This window comes from Danio aesculapii, chromosome 3 (assembly GCF_903798145.1).
Source record: "Danio aesculapii chromosome 3, fDanAes4.1, whole genome shotgun sequence".
NCBI lineage: Eukaryota > Metazoa > Chordata > Actinopteri > Cypriniformes > Danionidae > Danio > Danio aesculapii.
In genome coordinates this window covers 6549698-6569003 of record NC_079437.1, presented here as the reverse complement: position 1 = coordinate 6569003, position 19306 = coordinate 6549698, and the positions used below count along the sequence as shown (strand labels likewise).

At 40.8% G+C, this 19306-nt stretch overlaps 1 protein-coding gene across 2 annotated transcripts in view; it reads right to left on the bottom strand.

Annotated features, from left to right (window-relative positions):
• Positions 1 to 19306, bottom strand: part of tnrc6bb.1 (trinucleotide repeat containing adaptor 6Bb.1) — a 29719-nt gene that overhangs the window by 5243 nt on the left and 5170 nt on the right. The window contains exons 4-19 of one of the 2 annotated variants that reach the window (XM_056452986.1): positions 18546 to 18821; positions 16648 to 18435; positions 15599 to 15760; positions 12136 to 12314; positions 11977 to 12051; positions 11587 to 11739; positions 11050 to 11178; positions 6677 to 6799; positions 6494 to 6592; positions 4493 to 4706; positions 4172 to 4294; positions 3857 to 3985; positions 3445 to 3531; positions 2893 to 3096; positions 2057 to 2121; positions 441 to 580 (exon numbers count right to left, since the gene is read on the bottom strand). In XM_056452986.1, coding sequence (XP_056308961.1) covers positions 441 to 580; positions 2057 to 2121; positions 2893 to 3096; positions 3445 to 3531; positions 3857 to 3985; positions 4172 to 4294; positions 4493 to 4706; positions 6494 to 6592; positions 6677 to 6799; positions 11050 to 11178; positions 11587 to 11739; positions 11977 to 12051; positions 12136 to 12314; positions 15599 to 15760; positions 16648 to 18435; positions 18546 to 18821 — 3946 coding nt within the window. The remainder of the gene's footprint in view (positions 1 to 440; positions 581 to 2056; positions 2122 to 2892; positions 3097 to 3444; positions 3532 to 3856; positions 3986 to 4171; positions 4295 to 4492; positions 4707 to 6493; positions 6593 to 6676; positions 6800 to 11049; positions 11179 to 11586; positions 11740 to 11976; positions 12052 to 12135; positions 12315 to 15598; positions 15761 to 16647; positions 18436 to 18545; positions 18822 to 19306) is intronic. The other variant, XM_056452987.1, reaches the window with a different exon arrangement.

Sequence of the window (19306 nt, the reverse complement as noted above, 5' to 3'; positions counted from 1 at the left end):
TTGGATGAAGTATCTTTTAAGTTTGCTCTCTTTCTACCTAAAGTTGATGTCTCAAAAAATGAGCTTACAGTCAGATTTTGTTTGGGTGTTTGTGGACCGAGACGAAGTTGTCTGCAATTCTCCTTTTGTAAAGTCATGCAGTGTGAAACCCCCTATTGCCGATTCATCTTACAGTGTAAACACAGCAGCAATGGAACACTAGCCCAGACGGTCATACAGTGTGAAAACATCTTTGACACCACTACTTTGAAAATCAGGCAGTCTGAACTTGGCAATAGCAGACTGTTTACTGACTGGTACACAATTATAGGCTCTATCACAATACACATAGGATCATTAGGGTAATGACTTCATAAAATATGCCGACAGACATTTAAAACGTAATTCTTAAAGTCATTAAAAAACGTGTGTGTGTGTGTGTGTGTGTTAGAGGGACTCACATGTGCAGGGCGCTCTGGGCTTTGGCAGCCTCATGTGGGCTGCAGTAGCGAATTAGAGCGCTGCCCTGGGTCAGGCCGAGGTGAAAGGTCAACAGAGGGCCGTGCTGAAGACAGATCGTCCTCAGGGTCGAGCCGTCGATCTGCAGTCAAAACACAACAACACAATAACAGATGATGCTCTACTAATACCGCACTATTTAAGATCCAATAAATGCAACTTTGGAGAGCAGAACAGACTATTCCCCCCTCAAAAAATAATAATTTAACAGCACAGTTTGTACTATAGAACATTGAGGATGTAAACAAAAACAATGGTCTGAAAGTATTTCCTGTTTTATATTTTGTATTTCTATAGCTTCAGAGAACCCAAAAAGAGCCACATATTGATAAATAACATTATGATAGCTGTTTTAACATGGAGTTATGATTAAATAGCCTCTTGTTACAGTTATGAAATAGTTTAGAGCAGGAAACATTCATAGGTTAATGAAATCGCCACATTGAAATGATCTATATATCAGAACCCCTAGTTTTTCACAACTTTTTGTGATTTTTGCGATTAAAATGAATATATGAAATTAAAAATAATAATATATAATAATAATATATAATAATAAATATATATATATATATATATATATATATATATATATATATATATATATATATATATATATATATATATATATATACATATGTTATGTTGAGAAATATATATATAACAAATTATATGCATTTACCATATTTGGTAACTATGTTAGGTGTGCAATCTAAAACGATAACACTGACACAAATCATAAAAAAACCAAGCTTCTTTATTTTGGTCTCGAATGTCGAGACATGATCTAAAATGGTAGGGATTAAGCCAAAGGAAGGTTGTATAACTCTTATTTTTATCCACGATCTTACTTTCTCTCAGATTTCAATCCATTGAGCATCTGACGTCATGTCACACATAGGACATGCGTTAGGGCTTCCCCTACCATAATAAACCTGAAACACTGATTGCCATAAAACTCGTCAATAGCAGGGAAGCGTTTTGTTACAGTAAGGCGCAGGGAAAAAGTTAAACGAAATCATTTACCACAAGATGTCTATATCTCATCTTTGCTATGTCTTCATATGTAAATCGCTCGCGCTTCATCTGCTTACTTCATCTGAAAACTCCCCCGCGTCCCCTCCATGTGATGTAATGACTGTGAGAGCGGAGGCGAGACGTCATTTTTCCATCACGTGCTCTGCGTGTGCAACGTCCATAAGTCACGTATAATAAATTGCGAACTGAAATAAATATAATTTGTTTATATGGTTTGGAATTGGATATTTAATGAGATTATTTACATTTTTTGTGATTATTTTGTGTTTAATTACGAATTTAGCAGGATCGCAAAAATTGGTGACTTTTTGTTGATTTTGCGTTGGATTCAGAGATCGCAGAATCGTTAAAAACTAGTAGGGGTCTGATATATTTACACAGAAATCTTTCAGGTATCAATTAACTCATAAACTCTGTTTTTGTACTGTATTTTCACCCACTAAATGCAGCTTTGGAGAGCAGAAAACACTATTTCCATAAAACAACAACACATAGACCTGCATCTTCACTCTGCACACACCTGTGGTGTGAGGTTTCTCAGCAGCAGCCATGATTTCCCAGCTGACGCTCCTCCATCGCTCCACTCTGAAGAACAGCGCACACACACACAAATTATTTATTTATTACTTATTTAACCAGGAAAGCCCCATTGAGATGCAATATCTCTTCTAGCAGAGAGCCCTGGTCAAGACAGAAGCACAGGACATAGTTACAGAAAAATACATATCACAACACAATAGACAAAACAAACAAAGACTATAGACTACACAAGACGTGTCACTCGTATCTTTTTGAATGGGGAACAGTGTAACAGTCAATATGGTAAATAAAGCTCCACCTACTAGTACAGGAGCCAATCATCGATCGCTATTTGGCGAATAAAGCCTGCCTTTAGTACAGGAGCCAATCACCAATCGCTAGAGACTTATAATACCCCGGGAGAGGGGCTTAGACCAGACATGAGTTTCTGCAGATTTTGTATGATTTGGATGATTAGAAATGAAACTAAAGGCACAGTATATTTACCTATATTGGTGATTTATAATATGAAATTTAACGGTAAGATTAGCTAAGCAGTATTGGAGAATTTGACGTTTCCCCATTCAGACAGAATGCCCGAGCATACTGCCGGAGAGGTGTTTAAAAATATCCACAGAGTGAAAAGATTTGCCTTAAAGGGACTTTGATATAAACCATAATCAATATTTAAAACATGTGCACTGTTATAAATAAACAGATTTTAATATATTCTTAAATATAGCGATATACGGTACTGATTTCTAGTACGGTACTGAAGAGCTTCACGGTACTGACTCGTCTGTTAATCTGGTGTGTGTGAATGTGTGTTTTCAGTACCTGATTTAAAGGGAGTGTCTGTGCCACTGGCTCCGCCTCCCCACGCCCTGGCCATGCGAGGCCCCTCCTCCACCCACGGCTGCTTCTGAGAGCTCAGGCCCGGAGGGGGGCGGGGCATCTGAGAAGCATTACGATTGGTCCGCCATGATTTGCTGTGTCCGATGGGCTCCGGCGGCCAGCTGGACTTCAGCTCTGTGTATTTAGCTGGAAGCATTAACATGATAATTGTACATTAATATATGCACCACATTGTTCATTAAAAGCTTGTCCAAAAAGATGTGTCTTTATATGTTTTTACTGACTGTCATAGTGATTCAAACAGATTATGCATAATGCGTTCATGGGAAAGAAAGTAGTAGGGATGGGCGATATCTTATCTTATCACTCTAAGTGGATACATTTAAATGATCATCAATATTACTGTCATCGCAATAAATCCCAGAATATATTGTAATGTAATTCAAGTCCATATCACCCATCTCTAGTGAGCAGTGGTCTCTGAGAGGATCCTGAGAGTGGACAGAGGTGTATAGTGATGGTGAATGGAGTCACCTGTGCCGTGTGCAGTGAGGGGGGGGTCTGAGGCACTGTACGGCCAGGCACCAGTTGAAGGCATACAGGTGTTCACAGAGTTTGACCCTGAATCACACACACAGACACACACACGTCATGTCACACATGCATTTCTAAGGCCTCATAATGATCAAAAGTGCACAGAAAAATCTCTTATACTTAATAAACGAGTTGCTCTCTGCTGTTTGACTGATAAGTTTAAGAAATGGTCTGGAATCGGTATGGTGTGTGGTCAGTGAAGTGTCTTCATGCTTCATCTGAGCGCTCAGTGTGTGTACCTATGTTGTCCTGCAGACTGATATAAACCCTGACCTATGAAGGGGTGTATTATGGTGTGTGTGTGTCAGTGAAGGGTCTGCATGTTTTGTCTGAGTGTTCAGTGAGTGTGTACCCGTGTTGTCCTGCAGCAGGTGATGTTCAGTGTCGCTGAGCAGGGAGGATCCCAGCATTCCTGCAGGGGTCATGTAGGGGTCAGGTTCATGGCTCGGAAGGCCCTTCCATGGGACGCCTGGCTGAAACTCTGAGGAGCACAAGAGTTTTCACAGTATTTCCTCCTATATTTTGTATTAAACATAGCCTTTAAGTACTTAAGAATTCACTAAATAAATAAAAGTCTGTTTTGAACATCAGTATAGATGTATGTGGAGTTCAGTTGTGGGCTCAGAGAGAGAACACAGCAGTTTTTAGCTAATGTGTTCTGCTGTACCTGGAGGCCAGCTGGGGTTTGGAGAAGGAGACGCATCCACCTTCCCTGCTGCACTGCGGTGCCAACCGCTACCCAACACATCATACTGAGAGAATGAGGAGCCATCGGGCAGCTTTACTGCTCCTGAACACACACACACACACACACACACACACACACACACACACACACACACACACACACACACACACACACACACAAGATCAAACTAGAACTAACGTCTAACTCTTTTCATTTCAATTATACTGTACCTTTAAATGAATATACTACGGTAAATCATGCAGTGAAGTCCTGCTGTGTTTGTGGAGGTGTGTGTCTCACCAGTGTACGCAGCAGGGGCTTTGTTGTGTAGTTCTGATCCTCCGATGGCTGCGTGTACTGCTGCTTCGGGGGGTTTGTGTGTGTTCAGGCCCAGGTGATGCAGGTGTGTGTCGGGGTGTTTGGGGATGTGTGCACCCAAAGGAGACGGAGAGAGCTTGGGTCCCACAACACCCTGCTGCTGCTGCTGCTGGAGGATCGCCATGATCCGTGCCAACTTCACCAGAAAAACAACAAACACACACACACACACATTACTATAAACACATCAGGCGTCAGAACTAGACATGGGCATTGGCAATACATTTAATACATTTGTCATGCCAAAAAGAGAGAATGGATGGATGGACGGACGGACGGACGGACGGACAGATGCATGGACGGATGGACAGACAGACGAGTGGATGGAAGGAAAGATGGATGGAGGAATAAATAGAGGGATAGATGAACAGACAGACAGACAGACAGATAGATAGATAGAAAGATGGATGGAGGGATAAATAGAGGGATATATGAATAGATGGACAGACAGACAGACAGACAGACAGACAGACAAATAGATAGATAGATAGATAGATAGATAGATAGATAGATAGATAGATAGATAGATAGATAGATAGATAGATAGAAAGATGGATGGAGGGATAAATAGAGGGATAGATGAATAGATGGATAAACAGACATATAGATAGATAGATAGATAGATAGATAGATAGATAGATAGATAGATAGATAGATAGATAGATAGATAGATAGATAGATAGATAGATAGATAGATAGATAGATAGATAGATAGATAGATAGATAGATAGATAGATGGAGGGATATATGAATAGATGGACAGACAGACAGACAGACAGACAAATAGATAGATAGATAGATAGATAGATAGATAGATAGATAGATAGATAGATAGATAGATAGATAGATAGATAGATAGATAGATAGATAGATAGATAGATAGATAGATAGATAGATAGAAAGATGGATGGAGGGATAAATAGAGGGATAGATGAATAGATGGATAAACAGACATATAGATAGATAGATAGATAGATAGATAGATAGATAGATAGATAGATAGATAGATAGATAGATAGATAGATAGATAGATAGATAGATAGATAGATAGATAGATAGATAGATAGATAGATAGATAGATAGATAGATAGATAGATAGATAGATAGATAGATAGAGGGATATATGAATAGATGGACAGACAGACAGACAGACAGACAAATAGATAGATAGATAGATAGATAGATAGATAGATAGATAGATAGATAGATAGATAGATAGATAGATAGATAGATAGATAGATAGATAGATAGATAGATAGAAAGATGGATGGAGGGATAAATAGAGAGATAGATGAATAGATGGATAAACAGACAGACAGACAGACAGATAGATAGATAGATAGATAGATAGATAGATAGATAGATAGATAGATAGATAGATAGATAGATAGATAGATAGATAGATAGATAGATAGATAGATAGATAGATAGATAGATAGATAGATAGATAGATAGATGGATGGATGGACGGACGGATAGATGGATAGACAGGGATATTTAGAGGCATAGATAGAAGACAGACAGACAGACAGACAGATGAACGGATGGATGGACAGAGGGATAGACAGATAGACAGAGGGATAGATGAATAGATGGATAGACAGACAGACGGATGGATGGATGGACAGAGGGATATATAGAAGAAAGGCAGACAAAAGGACGGATGGATGGATAGAGGGATATATAGAAGACAGACAGACAGATAGAGGGATGTATAGAGGGATAGATGGATTGACAGACAGACGGATGGATAGATAGATAGATGGATAGACAGACAGACGGATGGATAGATAGATAGATGGATAGACAGACAGACGGATGGATAGATCTAATTTTCTTAAGCTAAAGATATGAATCAGTGCATCCCTAAATGATACATGTCAGCCAGTAGGTGGCGCTGTGCAGTTGTGTGTGAGTTTTTACCTGCTGCGGGTCGTGTTGTTGTCTTAGAGGAGGAGAAAACTTCCTCTGATTCAGGAACTGCTGCTGTTGCTGTTGTTGTTGCAGGAGGAGCTGACAAGCCTGAGACAGACCGACAACATATTTAAAACATTAACACAACGCTTCAGCAACGACTGCAACTACAGGACTCAAAATAAGACATACCAGCTGGAACTGCTGCATGTGTGGATTAATGCCGCCTAGCATGGCGATGTGCTGAGGGGACAGCTGTGGAGGAAACATGCCTCCGCTAGGGGGCGCCATTGGCTTCAGCATCGGCCCTGGAACCTGCACAACAGAGGAACAGTCCATTGTGCAAATGTTAGTTGGCAGCTGATTTTACTTATCCTTTTGCTTTAGTTTCATCATGCTTTTTTCTGTTGCACTGAGATTTTACTTCAAATGTAAAGGGCTTTATCAATTAAATGTATTGTTATTATTAGCAGTAGTATTAGTAGTAAACAAGCTACAGTAGTCAACATCTGAAGTGGATCAAAACCTTTTGTTGAAGTAGAAGTCCTAAAACTATTCAACAACACTGATTCTTGCTATATGACAATTGTTAAAGTTTTTTTGATCCACTTCAAATGTAGACTATTGTAGTAAACAATACTTTGCTGTATCCAAAATCACCTCCCATACCCTAATTCACTATTCCCTACAGTAGTCCACTAATATGGTGTGCTTAAAGGAGTGAATGAAAGCGAGTGAGTGAGTGTTTTGTATGTCCTTTGCTGGTCAGACCCTGTGATAGTTACTTGTCATTTAACAAGCTGTACTAATGAAACAAAGCATTTTGTGGTCGGACCCAGAAATTTATTTGTCGCGCAACTTTCAGTGCATTATTGGCCCGTTTTCACTGAGAGGTACGGTTTGGTACGCTTTAGGCTCGTTTCCACTGACTGGTACGGTACGGTACGGTTCGGTTTGGTACGGGTCACCTTTATCAAGCTTGCGTTTCCACTATCAAGGGTACCCTTTTGGTGGGCGTGGTGTATGACAGAAAGTTTCAGTCGACGTCATTCTCACTCGAGGAAATGTCTACAGTAAAGCTGTACGGGTCACTTACATATCATATGAGAAGCTCTTCTCACAACACAGATGCTTCATACACATAAATACTTGTGTAGAAATGTTTATTACTAACTTTACTATGAACATGAGTTGATTATAACTGCAGATCAATGACGACAGACTACTGTAACGTCTGTAATTATATTAAATAACTAAATAAATGAACATATATGAACACATACAGCCTCCGATATGTTACCAACTACAGAAGAACACACACAACAGACATTTCGTCCGTATTTAGGTTCAAAACAACACAAAATATAGCCTACAGTCAGTGAAAACCTCTCATCTGTGTCTGTAATCTTCAGCAGCACATGTAGCCTCTGTTAGAGAGTAATTCCGTCATTTTGAGTTCATATTAGTCCAAAATGTGAAGATAATAAGTTAGTTATACATGGCATTTTGTTCGCGTTTGCGGAATAAATAATGTGCTCCTTTTTTTCCGGCTTTCAAAAGCACGTCAATAATCAAGCGCAGGTTATTATCATCAGCTTAAGAAGTTTGTTATTTCAGATATAATGTTAGACGCGCACGAGCGCTAGCAAGAAAGCGAAACCACTCGTGCCTCAGACTGGCTCGTAAAAAACTACGCGGCACAGGGTAAATCTGCTCTTCTTCTTGGCTTTGTGGCTGTTCATCAAGACGACGACAAGGTTTGTTTGAGCCCTGATCGACCATGGCTCGTTATTATATGTATTTATAATTCCGCTATAATCTCTCGCTGTGTATTTTAAACATGGCGGGTTTTTTGTTTTCATTCTGGCTTGTTGCGTAAGCGAATGACGTATCTCTGTAAACCAATAGCGTACAGCTGCACGTGTTTTGTACCCTTTCGAAAGGGTGCCGAAAAAGCGGTACGGTACGGTTCGGTTCGGTACGCTTTTTGACAGTGGAAACGGCTATAAAAGCGTACCGAACCGTACCATACCCCTTTTTCAGCATCCTTTCGAAAGGGTACCAAAGGCGGAGCTAGACGCGCAGCTGAACGCTTTTGGTTTACAGAGATACGTCATTCGCTAACGCAACAAGCCAGTATGAAAACAAAGGAACCGCCATGTTTAAAATACACACATAGCCGAGAGATTACAGTAGAATGATATATACATATAATAACGAGCCATGGTCGACCCGAGCTCAAACAAACCTTGTCGTCGTCTTGAGGAACAGCCACAAAGTCAAAAATAAGAGCAGATTTACCCTGTGCCCCGTAGTTTTTTACCAGCCAGTCTGAATCATGAGCGGTTTTGCTTTCTTGCTTGCGTTTGCCTCACATCTAAATCTGAAATAACAAACTTCTTCAGCTGATGATAATAACCTGCGCTTGATTATTGACGAGCTTTTGAAACCCGATTATGTCAGACACTGACAAACGCGAGAGTGAAGCGTGAAGAAACAAAGGAGAAGCCGGAAAAAAGGAGCACATTATTATTCAGCAAACATGAACAAAATGCCATGTATAACTAACTTATTATCTTCACCTTTTGGACTAATATGAACCGGGAATGAGGGAATTACTCTCTAACAGAGGCTACATGTGTTGCTGAAGATTACAGACACAGATGAGAGGTTTACACTGACTGTAGGCTATATTTCGTGTTGTTCCTAAATAAGGCCTAAATGTTTGCTGTGTGTAGTTTTACTGTAAGTGGTAACATATCAGAGACTGCATGTGTTTATACATGTTCATTTATTTAGTTATTTAATATTATCACAGACTATACAGTAGGCTGTTTCGCACTATCATTGATCTGCAGTTATAATCAACTCATGTTCATTGAAAAGTTAGTAATAAACATTTCTACACAAGTATTGATGTGTGTAAAGCATCTGTTTTGTGAGAAGTGCTTCTCATATGATATGTGAGCGACCCGTACAGCTTTACTGTAGACATCATCTCGAATGAAAATGACGTTGACTGAATCTTTCTGTCGTACACCACGGCCACCAAAAGAGTACCATTGGTACCCTTTTAGCAGCTTCCTGCCATACTGTACCAGTCAGTGGCAACGAGCCATATGTGTATTCTCTAGCCGATGAGTGTATTGTAGATTAGTTAATGTGGTGCATTGTGCGACTTATTGAGTGCCCATCAATTATGATTTTAAGGATACCAAGATACTTGTCCTCATTAATGCAATTGTACACTCCATCAAGGGCACTTAGATGTACTGATCAGCTACGTTTGGCTGTTCCACGCGCAAGGTTAAAAACCAGGGGGGACCGTGCCTTTGCAGTGGTGGCCCCCAAACATTGGAATAATTTGCTGCCACCCTTTCTGTTTTTAAATCAAGTCTTAAAACCCATTTTTACTCTTTGGCTTTTAATACCATATGAGAGTCAAGTGTCTGTTGAATTTGTCCTTTGTTTTAAATGGTGTATGTGTGTACAGCACTTTGGTAAGAACTTGTTGTTTTTAAATGCGCTTGATAAATAAACTTTGACTTGACTTGACTTATATATATAAGATATAAGGTTAGGGCTGCTCGATTATGGGAAGAATCATAATCACGATTACTTTGGTCATAACTGTAATCACGATTATTCAAACCGATTATCAGGTGAAGTCAGGATTTATTTTATTTATAATTATTTCCCAAATTATGTTTTTGACAGAGCAAGGAGTGTTTCGCAGTATTTCCTCAACTGTTTTTTCGTCTGGAGAAAGTCTTATTTGTTTTATTTTGGCTAGAATAAAAGCAGGTTTAAATATTTTGAAGCCTATTTTAAGGTCAATATTATTAGCCACCTTAAGCTATATATATATATATATATATATATATATATATATATATATATATATATATATATATATATATATATATATATATATATATATATATATATATGATTGTTTGCAGAAGAAACTACTGTATACAATGACTTGCCTAATTACCCTAATTAATCCTTTGAATCGCACTCTAAGCTGAATGCTTGTATTTTGAAAATATCTAGTCAAATATTATGTGCTGTTATTATAGCAAAGACAAAAGAAATCAGTTATTAAAACTGTTATGATCATAGTTAATCATAGCTAGGGTCAGACTGAATCTGCAGATGTTTTCTGCTATTTCTGCAGAGAATTTTGCTAAAAGTCTGCGGATTTCTGCTGAATTATTTTGGGAGTAAAAATAATCTCTTTTTAACTTGTATTTAATGTTTAAAGTGCAAATCCAATTAGATTCACTTTATTTGGTAAACAAAGCAAGTCTCTCATATAATATAACTACTAAAAGACAGAAAATATTACTGTTCAACTGCACTGTACATAAATCAGATGAACATTTTCATATTAGTCAATAATATTACTGTAATAATTAAAAAACTGAATAAATATAGATTTACACACATTTACTGAAGTAAATAAACATAATTAATGATGGGCTAAAAATCTGCAGAAATTCAGCGCGCGCAGATTCCGTGTGGGCCTAATCATAGTTTAATAACCCAGCACACTGACTGACCTGAGGAGGCAGGAACTGATGAGGCACTTGTGCTCTTATGCCAGGGGAAGGGTTTAATGGGTGCACGCCGGCCTGATGCATCCCTCTCATCGGAGGAATCCCACCGCCAAACATACCATGACCTCCAACCTTCGACACAGCAGGAAACAAGAGCAAAGATGATTAATAAAAGGGATAGTTCTTGATTCTGATTGGTCGATGCATGTAAACCATCCTTTTGAATCGAGTTGTTATTTCTTCATTTAGACATTTTCTGCATGTGTATGCCACGCTATCTTTGTTATTAACCAGTGCTTAATTAGTGAATTGGGAGGTCCCGGAACAGATCGAGTAACTGATCCGGACGACAGTGTAGAGTGTTGTCACGGATGAAAGTGAAATGAAGAGGGTTGGAAAGAAAGTGAAAGTGAACAGCAGACGGGGGAGGAGGGCGAATGAGGAGGGGGATTTCAGAGGTGCCAGATCTGAATGCGGCATGTTCTAGCACAAATTAAGCCCTGTCTACAACTCTTTGTCCTTCAGCGAGTTTGTCAGTACCTTATCCAGATAGGGCCCGCTCTCTCCACAGCTGGTCTCTTTGGCAGTCTGCGAGCGGAAAGCTCCTCCAGTCCTGCCTCCTCTCCGCATTTCTCCGTCATTCACGCCTCGCCTGTCGTGTCTGTTATCGTGACCCATGCTGGAGTCGTCATCCTGACAGAAACAAACAGCACATTTCCTCAGATATGCAGCCACACAACACAGCAGCTCAGCACGGTGATGATCAGGGCTGGATCATGCTTTAATTAAGTAATGTGAGAGAAGTTATCAGATTACATTTGACTTTTGTGGATTTGGACTTAAGAACATGGGAATAAATGAATGGTGATGATTGTAATGCTTGACTTTTAAAGTAAATGTTCCCAGCACTGGTGCTAATGATTGTCTTACCGTAACGCCCATGTTTGAGAACTGCCGAGATACAGGAGAAACCCACGAGTCTCCACTGTTACCTTTAAGAGGGCTCTGAGAAAAAAAAAAAAACAAATCAAGGTGTTACTTAGGAGTCAGGTCCAAAAAATCTGCAGCTATGATAGTCTCCCAGCACACCTTAGAGCTGAGCCTCCTGGACCCCTGGCTTTGGCCCCAGCCGCCGGAGCTGTACGAGCTGGACATGTTGCTCTGGGACCCCCGACCGCCCCAGACTCCTCCATCCTCCTCCTCCCAGCTGGAGTGTCTGGAGGAATTCGAGCCTTCGTCGCCCCAGCCCTCTTGCATAGACTTTGAACCTAGAGAGTTAATATCAAGATCAGCTTATATGGCACAATCCAAATGAACACATGTACAATTACAGCATCCATGAGAAGATTTGTGTTCGGTTTCATTAAAGTTCTTAAGCGATTTATCTTACGGGTGGAAAAAAATCCCAGAGCGTAAGAGATTTCAGTAAGAGCATTGCACCAAACTTCTTAAAGTGCCTTTTCTAAGCATTTCACTGGAGTTTCTGGCAACATATGGCAACAAGCGCCGCTGTTATAGTTGCATAAACAGATCGTAACGAACCATGAAAGCTTGTCTTGCAAGGACTCTGCTATACACATCATCTATGCCATTTCTCTCTGTTCGCTTATCGTGTCGACCTCGACATTGTGTATGTATAACACTCGGCTGGCTTTTGGAAGCTGCACTGCAGCTACAGTTTCAAATGGATGCAGACGTGTTATCATTATCACGCTGCGTTCATTAGTTAGCTCATTAATGGTTTTATTCAATTATTTATCTATGTTTTTTGTTTTGGTTTTTACAATCCTGTAAGTCTTGTATATAAACATTTTATTTAGGTGAGAACGCTTCCATTTTGAGTGGCCTTTGCTCAGTTGAGGGAGCCGTTTTGGTCACTTAAATTTGTTAATGAGACATGATTACTAATGCTGCGTTCACACCAGCTACAGAAGAAGCGTCAAGCGTGAGTGAGTTACATGTTAAGTCAATGCAAAGGCGTGAATGGACATCCTGCGGTACGATACGCACGAATGACGCGATTCATGCGAATGAAGTGGCACGAGTTGAGTGCTTCGCATGATTGATGAGCTTAACACGCATATCGCATGTTTCAAGCGAATTGTTCAAGTTCGAAAATCTGAACTTCAGTTGACATTCACGCCGCGTTAACCAATCAGGAGCTTGCTCTTGTGGGGGGTGATTATGACGTACTGCCTGTTGTTGGTGTCCTGGGAAAAAAAAAATCCTCCTACTGACGCTGACAACAGTTGATCAAACTGGGCTCGACTCAGTCAGAAGCACTGCTAAATGCTTCCATCATCCAGGTTCAGTTTCTGGAGGAGTTTATGAGCTCACAGATCTGGGTGCACCTCTGAAAGGATCTGATGGACTCAAACACTACTCCAAACAAATCAAAGCTGTTTTTCAGCCTTCATAAAGCACATAAACACAGCTATTCCCTCAATAAAATCGATGTCAGCCATTTAACAACGAAGCTAGAGTAACCGGGCAGACAGAAGCTCTGCCCATCATGCGAATCCGCGTCTGTTGTGTGGTGAATTTGATGAGTGATTTGATGCACGAATGTAGCGGGTAAATCCAAAATGTTATCGCTATTTATCCGCGCTTTCCGCATCTGGTGTGAACACAGCAAAGGACTTTGTAGTAATACTTAAGAAAACAATAAAATCATTAAGTTTTACATTTGGTTTTGTAGTTCGGGCTTAAATAAATATTTGTTGCCATTTTTAATCATTTAAGTTAATTTGATTGACTATATATTAATCAGTGGATATTATCGATGCATCTATTGGGTAAAAATGCTACTTTTTACTGTCATTCAATGTGTTTTTGGTCTTTATCAATACATTGTCACTTTAATTGAGCCTGAGCAGTGCAGTAAAAACAAACCCAGCACCAAAACTATCGCAGCACTGCTGCTTCAGCGACAGTCACGCCTCTTGCCGACGCGCTGCTACTGCGTGCGGTATTAAAGCTCTAATCTGTTAACATGGATGCCGAAAAATACACGCACTGCTCACGCTCTACTCGTGCTTGCGGTTTGAAACAGGCTTTAGGTTTTTGCTCCAGCAACCCAAGTTTTACTAAGGGATTTCTTAGCTTAAGGGATTTCATTCAACCTGGCCCTGCTCTTTACAATGACCACACATGAAAGCTGCAGTAAATTTTGCCAAGTAATGTTGATGATTGAAAGCACCAAAACAAACACGGCCATAACGTAACAGGCTTACTGATATGTCCACTATTACATCACACAACTACTACTCACACCCCTTACTGTTTGATTGAAAGCAAGAGTGTTTTGGGAGTGTTTTCATACTGCAGTAAACAGTTTTAACTTTAGCAATATTTGCAATCAAATACAAAAACAGGGAGCTCTATGAATGTGCCGTCGATATAAAAATACAGCTAACGAACTAAGAAATATTTCATTCTCATTAGTTTTATTTAAATATTCAAAATGTCTTCTAGATTTTTGTTTTATTGGGGAGAAAACATGCAGAGTATATACAGCAATCAGAGAGTGAAATTTAATACCCTTTAAGACCTTTTTTTTAAGACTCTTTCCATCCATTTTAAGACCTTATAACCACTTTTTATCCAGAAACACAGGCGAGATTTTAACTTAGAGTATATTTAATAAACAATAATGTAAGAAATTAATCCAAAACTATTTTCGAACAAAGTATCATACATAAAATATCATAAACAAAAGAATACATTTCAACATGGTCGAAAATGGAGCGGGATGAAGCACAAGCTTATTAGTTCATATACTGAATGAAAATCTATTACATCTAGCCTATAGAACTGCAGAAATAATGGTGCTACTTTGGTTACTGCAGTAAACAAAGCAGCATGATGTCAACTCTCGTAGGATATCATAGGTTTCATAAACTACCACAGCATCCTGATATTTACAGATTTAAGTCAGGCAGCTTTAGCATACAACCATACATTGCACAATCAAAAATGACATCAAATTTAATACCTTGCAAAATAGCATTTAAGACTTTTTAATACCTCAAGGGCCTTAAATTTCTTTAGATTGATTTATCAATTTTTAATACTTTGTAAGACCCTGCAGACACCCTGATGCATGATTCTTCTCCATCTAATAAACTTCTATGGTGCTCAGTGGTTTAATTTTTTTCAAACTGCAGTTTCAAAGGGCTCTAAATGACCACAGGTAAGGATTAAGTGTCTTTCTAGCAAAACGATTGCTAATTTTCTTGAAATTGTTTACACTTTTTAGGATTCACTGAAGCTGCAGCTTGAAAGATCAATTCGCCGAGCATAAACATCTACAATATGCTGAGAATCTGAAAAACAACTGAAGAAAGAAACTAACATTCTGCATGACAAGGTTGACTAAATCATCAGGACATCTTCATTGTTGATGTACATTAATCCTTTAATAGATCCTAAAGGCAATCTTTTCACCAAGAATACTAAATAATTAGGATGTTATATTAAATTATATTATATTATATTATATTATATTATATTATATTATGTAGCGAGTGTGTATACTTGGACAAGCTCTTACCAGTCTTATTAGGATGGGAATGTGAGTTTCCCCATCCACCTTTCCCAGGTTCATTGGATTCCCCCCAGCCAGATGACCCATCAAATGATTTAACCCAGGGAGCAGGACCGCTTTCCATGGACGAGTCGGAGGGGCCACTGCTGCGTGTCCATATTGCAGGACCTATTACGTGTACATGCATTAATCAATAAAATGAAATGGTTTGGCTGCTTCAGTATACAGTATACACTGCTTCTTATTTTAGAAAAAGATGTGCTGTGATCACATGCAATCATCCTGGATGCTAGAGGGCGCACTTGCACATAAACACCACATACGCATTACAAAAGTAAAAATATCACTGTGTACCTCATTGCTGCAAGTTTCTTATATTGTTTTTGGTCGTTTTGTATTATTTTAGACTTCTAGAAAAGCTCATTTTAAATAAAATGTATTATTATTGATATTATTATTATAGCTGGAAAAAAAAAATCAAGATAGAAACGAATAAACTGATGAAACAAGACAACAATAAACAAATAACCGTGGCAATATATGGACTATTTGATTCTTTAAAGGAATAGTACACCCAAAAAATTCCATTTACTCACTATTTTCTCACCCTCCAGTGGTTCTAAACTTTGAGTTTCTTACTCATGTTAGTAGGTAGTTTCTGTTAGTTTCCATAGTAGGAAAAACAAATACTATGGAAGTCAATAACTGCGAGTTTCTGGCCTATTTCTAAATATTATCTTTTGCTTAAAAAGAAAGAAACTTCTAGGTTTGAAACAAGCAAAGAATGGGTAAATGATGACAGAACTTTCATTTTTGGGTAAACTATCCCCTAAGTCAGTGTTTCTCAGCCATGTTCCTGAAGGACCCCCAGCACTGCACGTCGTGGATGTCTCCTTTACAGGTTAAAGACCATTACAGGTCATTAAGTCTCTGCTTAACTGATAAACTTAAGACTTGGGAAATGTGCAGAGATGGTGGTCTTCCAGGAACGTGGTTGAGAAACACTGCTTTAAGTCACTCTGGGTATTTTTACAACACCCCTACTGCACACTTACCAGAGTTTTTAGATGGAGTTCCAGCCGGTCTTCCAGAGGACTGCTGTTGGGGCTGTGAGCTGTTCTTATCCCACAGGTTGACGTTCTTGCTGCTGTATCGTGATGGATCGCCCCATGCAGAGGTGCCGTCGTCAATGTCCATTTTCCGGCTGATGGACTGGGGCGAGGGCTCTTCCCACCCGCTCGGCTCACCAGCTGAAGCAATCTGAGGGATGGGCCCACAGCTCCACCCTGAGCCTTTACTCTGCTCATCGTTCTCTCCTGTACGAGCCCGGTCCTGCAAGACCTTTGGATATCCCGGCATCTGCTGCTGGGTTTGCGATTGCTGCTGCGGTTGTTGATTTTGGGTTTTAAGTGCTGTTTGTTTGTTTGGTATCTGTGATGGAAGCTTCTCGCTCCATCCCTGGTGGGTTTTACAATCCCAGCCACCGCTCCGCGGTCCCGAATCTTCAGGGCTGCCCCACGACCCTTCATTCTGATTTGCGCTTTTCTCTTCCTTCCAGCCTCCAGCATCAGGCACTGGGGTCCACTCTTTTCCGCCACCTTGGCTCCAACCTGTTCCTTCCCTTCTGGATGCACCTTCTTGGTCTTCCCCCCAGCCACTCGCTTTGTGACCAATCCCGACGCTCATTTCTCCACGCTCGGTCCACCCTTGAGCCCTACCCACATGCCCAACCTCCTGCTTCTGCATTTTGGAGTTGGAAAGATCACCCGTTTCCCGCCAGCCTTCCTTACCGTGTTCGGTGTTCACTTCCAGATCCCAGCCAGCATTGCCCACATCTGCCTCGAAATCCCAAGCAACGTTCTGCTTGATCTGAGTCTTGCCCCATCCAGTGTTGCACAGCACTTTGGGATCCAGGTTAGTGTGATTGATCATGCTCTGTAAGGCTTCTTCTGGGTGACATGTGGATGGGCTTTGGACCAGATTTTGAGCATCCTCACTGCTAGCCGATTTACCCTTGGGCCCATCGCAAGCATCAGCTACTTTCTGATTGTCGTCTCCTGAAGCCACATTGTTTCCAAACACTGGAGATTTGTGTAAACTTTCCGTGCTTACCTCCTCGCTCATATCCTCTTTTGATTTACCAACTGCGAAGTCTGAGGTCCGTCCTGTAGCTGCCTGTTTGTATGAACCTACCGCATCTCCATCCCACACTCCCTGAGAGGTGCCATCTCCAGAACTTCCACCATTGCTCTTCACAGCAGGATTCTCAACAGTACCCCACAAATCCATGCTGGAAGCTGCACCACCATTTGGTCCAGGCTTTGCCCAATCTCCTGTAACAGGCTCTTCTCTCTTGAGGAGTGTCTGGTAGAGTGCATGGGCTGGACTCAAGGGTGTGGGAGAAGACTCCTCGGAGGCAGTGTTGGTTGAGAGATCTCCATCAGGGGCAACAGGGGTATAATTTGGATTTAGACCTTGAGTGTCCCCTTGATCTCCAGAAAGCGGAGAGACCTTAGAGCTGAAATTCTGAATTACTCCTTTAATGCTTTCTTTTTTCTCAGACTGTAAAGATGCACTGTCTTCGGTATGTTCAGAGAGTTTAGAAGAACTGTCCATTTGCAGGTCAGCGGACTCATCCATTCCCAACCTGGCAGAATGTAGGGTCTGGTCACTATTCCATGAGTCTTCTGGTCTTGGCCATTTCTCTACATCAGAACTGTCCTTGTCCATTCCCTGAGACGAGGCTTGACCTCCTGAGCCCCGCCCCCATGTGTAATTTGCATAAGTGGGAGTGGCGGAGGCGTCAGATGATGAGTGCAGAGAAACTGAATCTACCTTAGAATCTGGGTGAGAGAAAAAAAACACCATATCAGCAAAGAAGAAACACATGAAAACATACAGTGATTAATTCACTGCTACATGTAGATGTCTTCTGCTTTTGTGAGTGACACACCTGAGGTGTCAGCGTGCTCCTGCAGGGGAATTCGGGGCGAGGCGTCCCCTCCACTTGCGCCCCCCAGCAGCATGCAGGACAGTGGTGGCTGGCCCCTTTTCAGTAGCACTTTGGGTTCCTGCTGGTTGCGGAAGCGCGGTGGCACCTCACGGGGCATGTATCGCGACGGCACCGTGGAGGGGGGCTGTCCGTCGGCCACAGTGCTCCAATTGGCATCCTTCCCTCCCTCAGGGGCCTCCGACCAACCCCCGAAAACAGGACAGGGGGAGGCTGATTCTGCAGGACGGGATGAAGGAGAGGATGGTTATAAGCTTGATTCTGATAGGAGCAGAGGTAATGGAGAAATACAGACTGAACTGTGAAGGCGGAGTTGCTTTATCTCCGTTTGCAGAGTTATTTCATTTTACTTTGTTATAAACAAACACGTACAGAAGGGGGGTTTGAGAGCTCGAGCACCTGCCCTTTTTTTCTCTTGGAGAGAAAGTTCCCTCTCCTTTGCACACGAATCCCCTATCCGCAACACCCACGACGCTTCAGCTTCGCGATCAACCCGTGTCTCAATCGTTAACCAGATTAGTTAACAAGCACCAGTTTTGCCTTCAAAATCTTTTTCAACATGAACAACCAACTTTCTGTGGTCCAGTAATCGCCCTGTGTGCCATTCTACTATGCTGCTGAGGAGTAGAGGATGTTTGCAGCACAGAATGATGACGCATGTCGCTCGAAGATTGTGTAAAAGTCACATGAAATCCGACTTAACC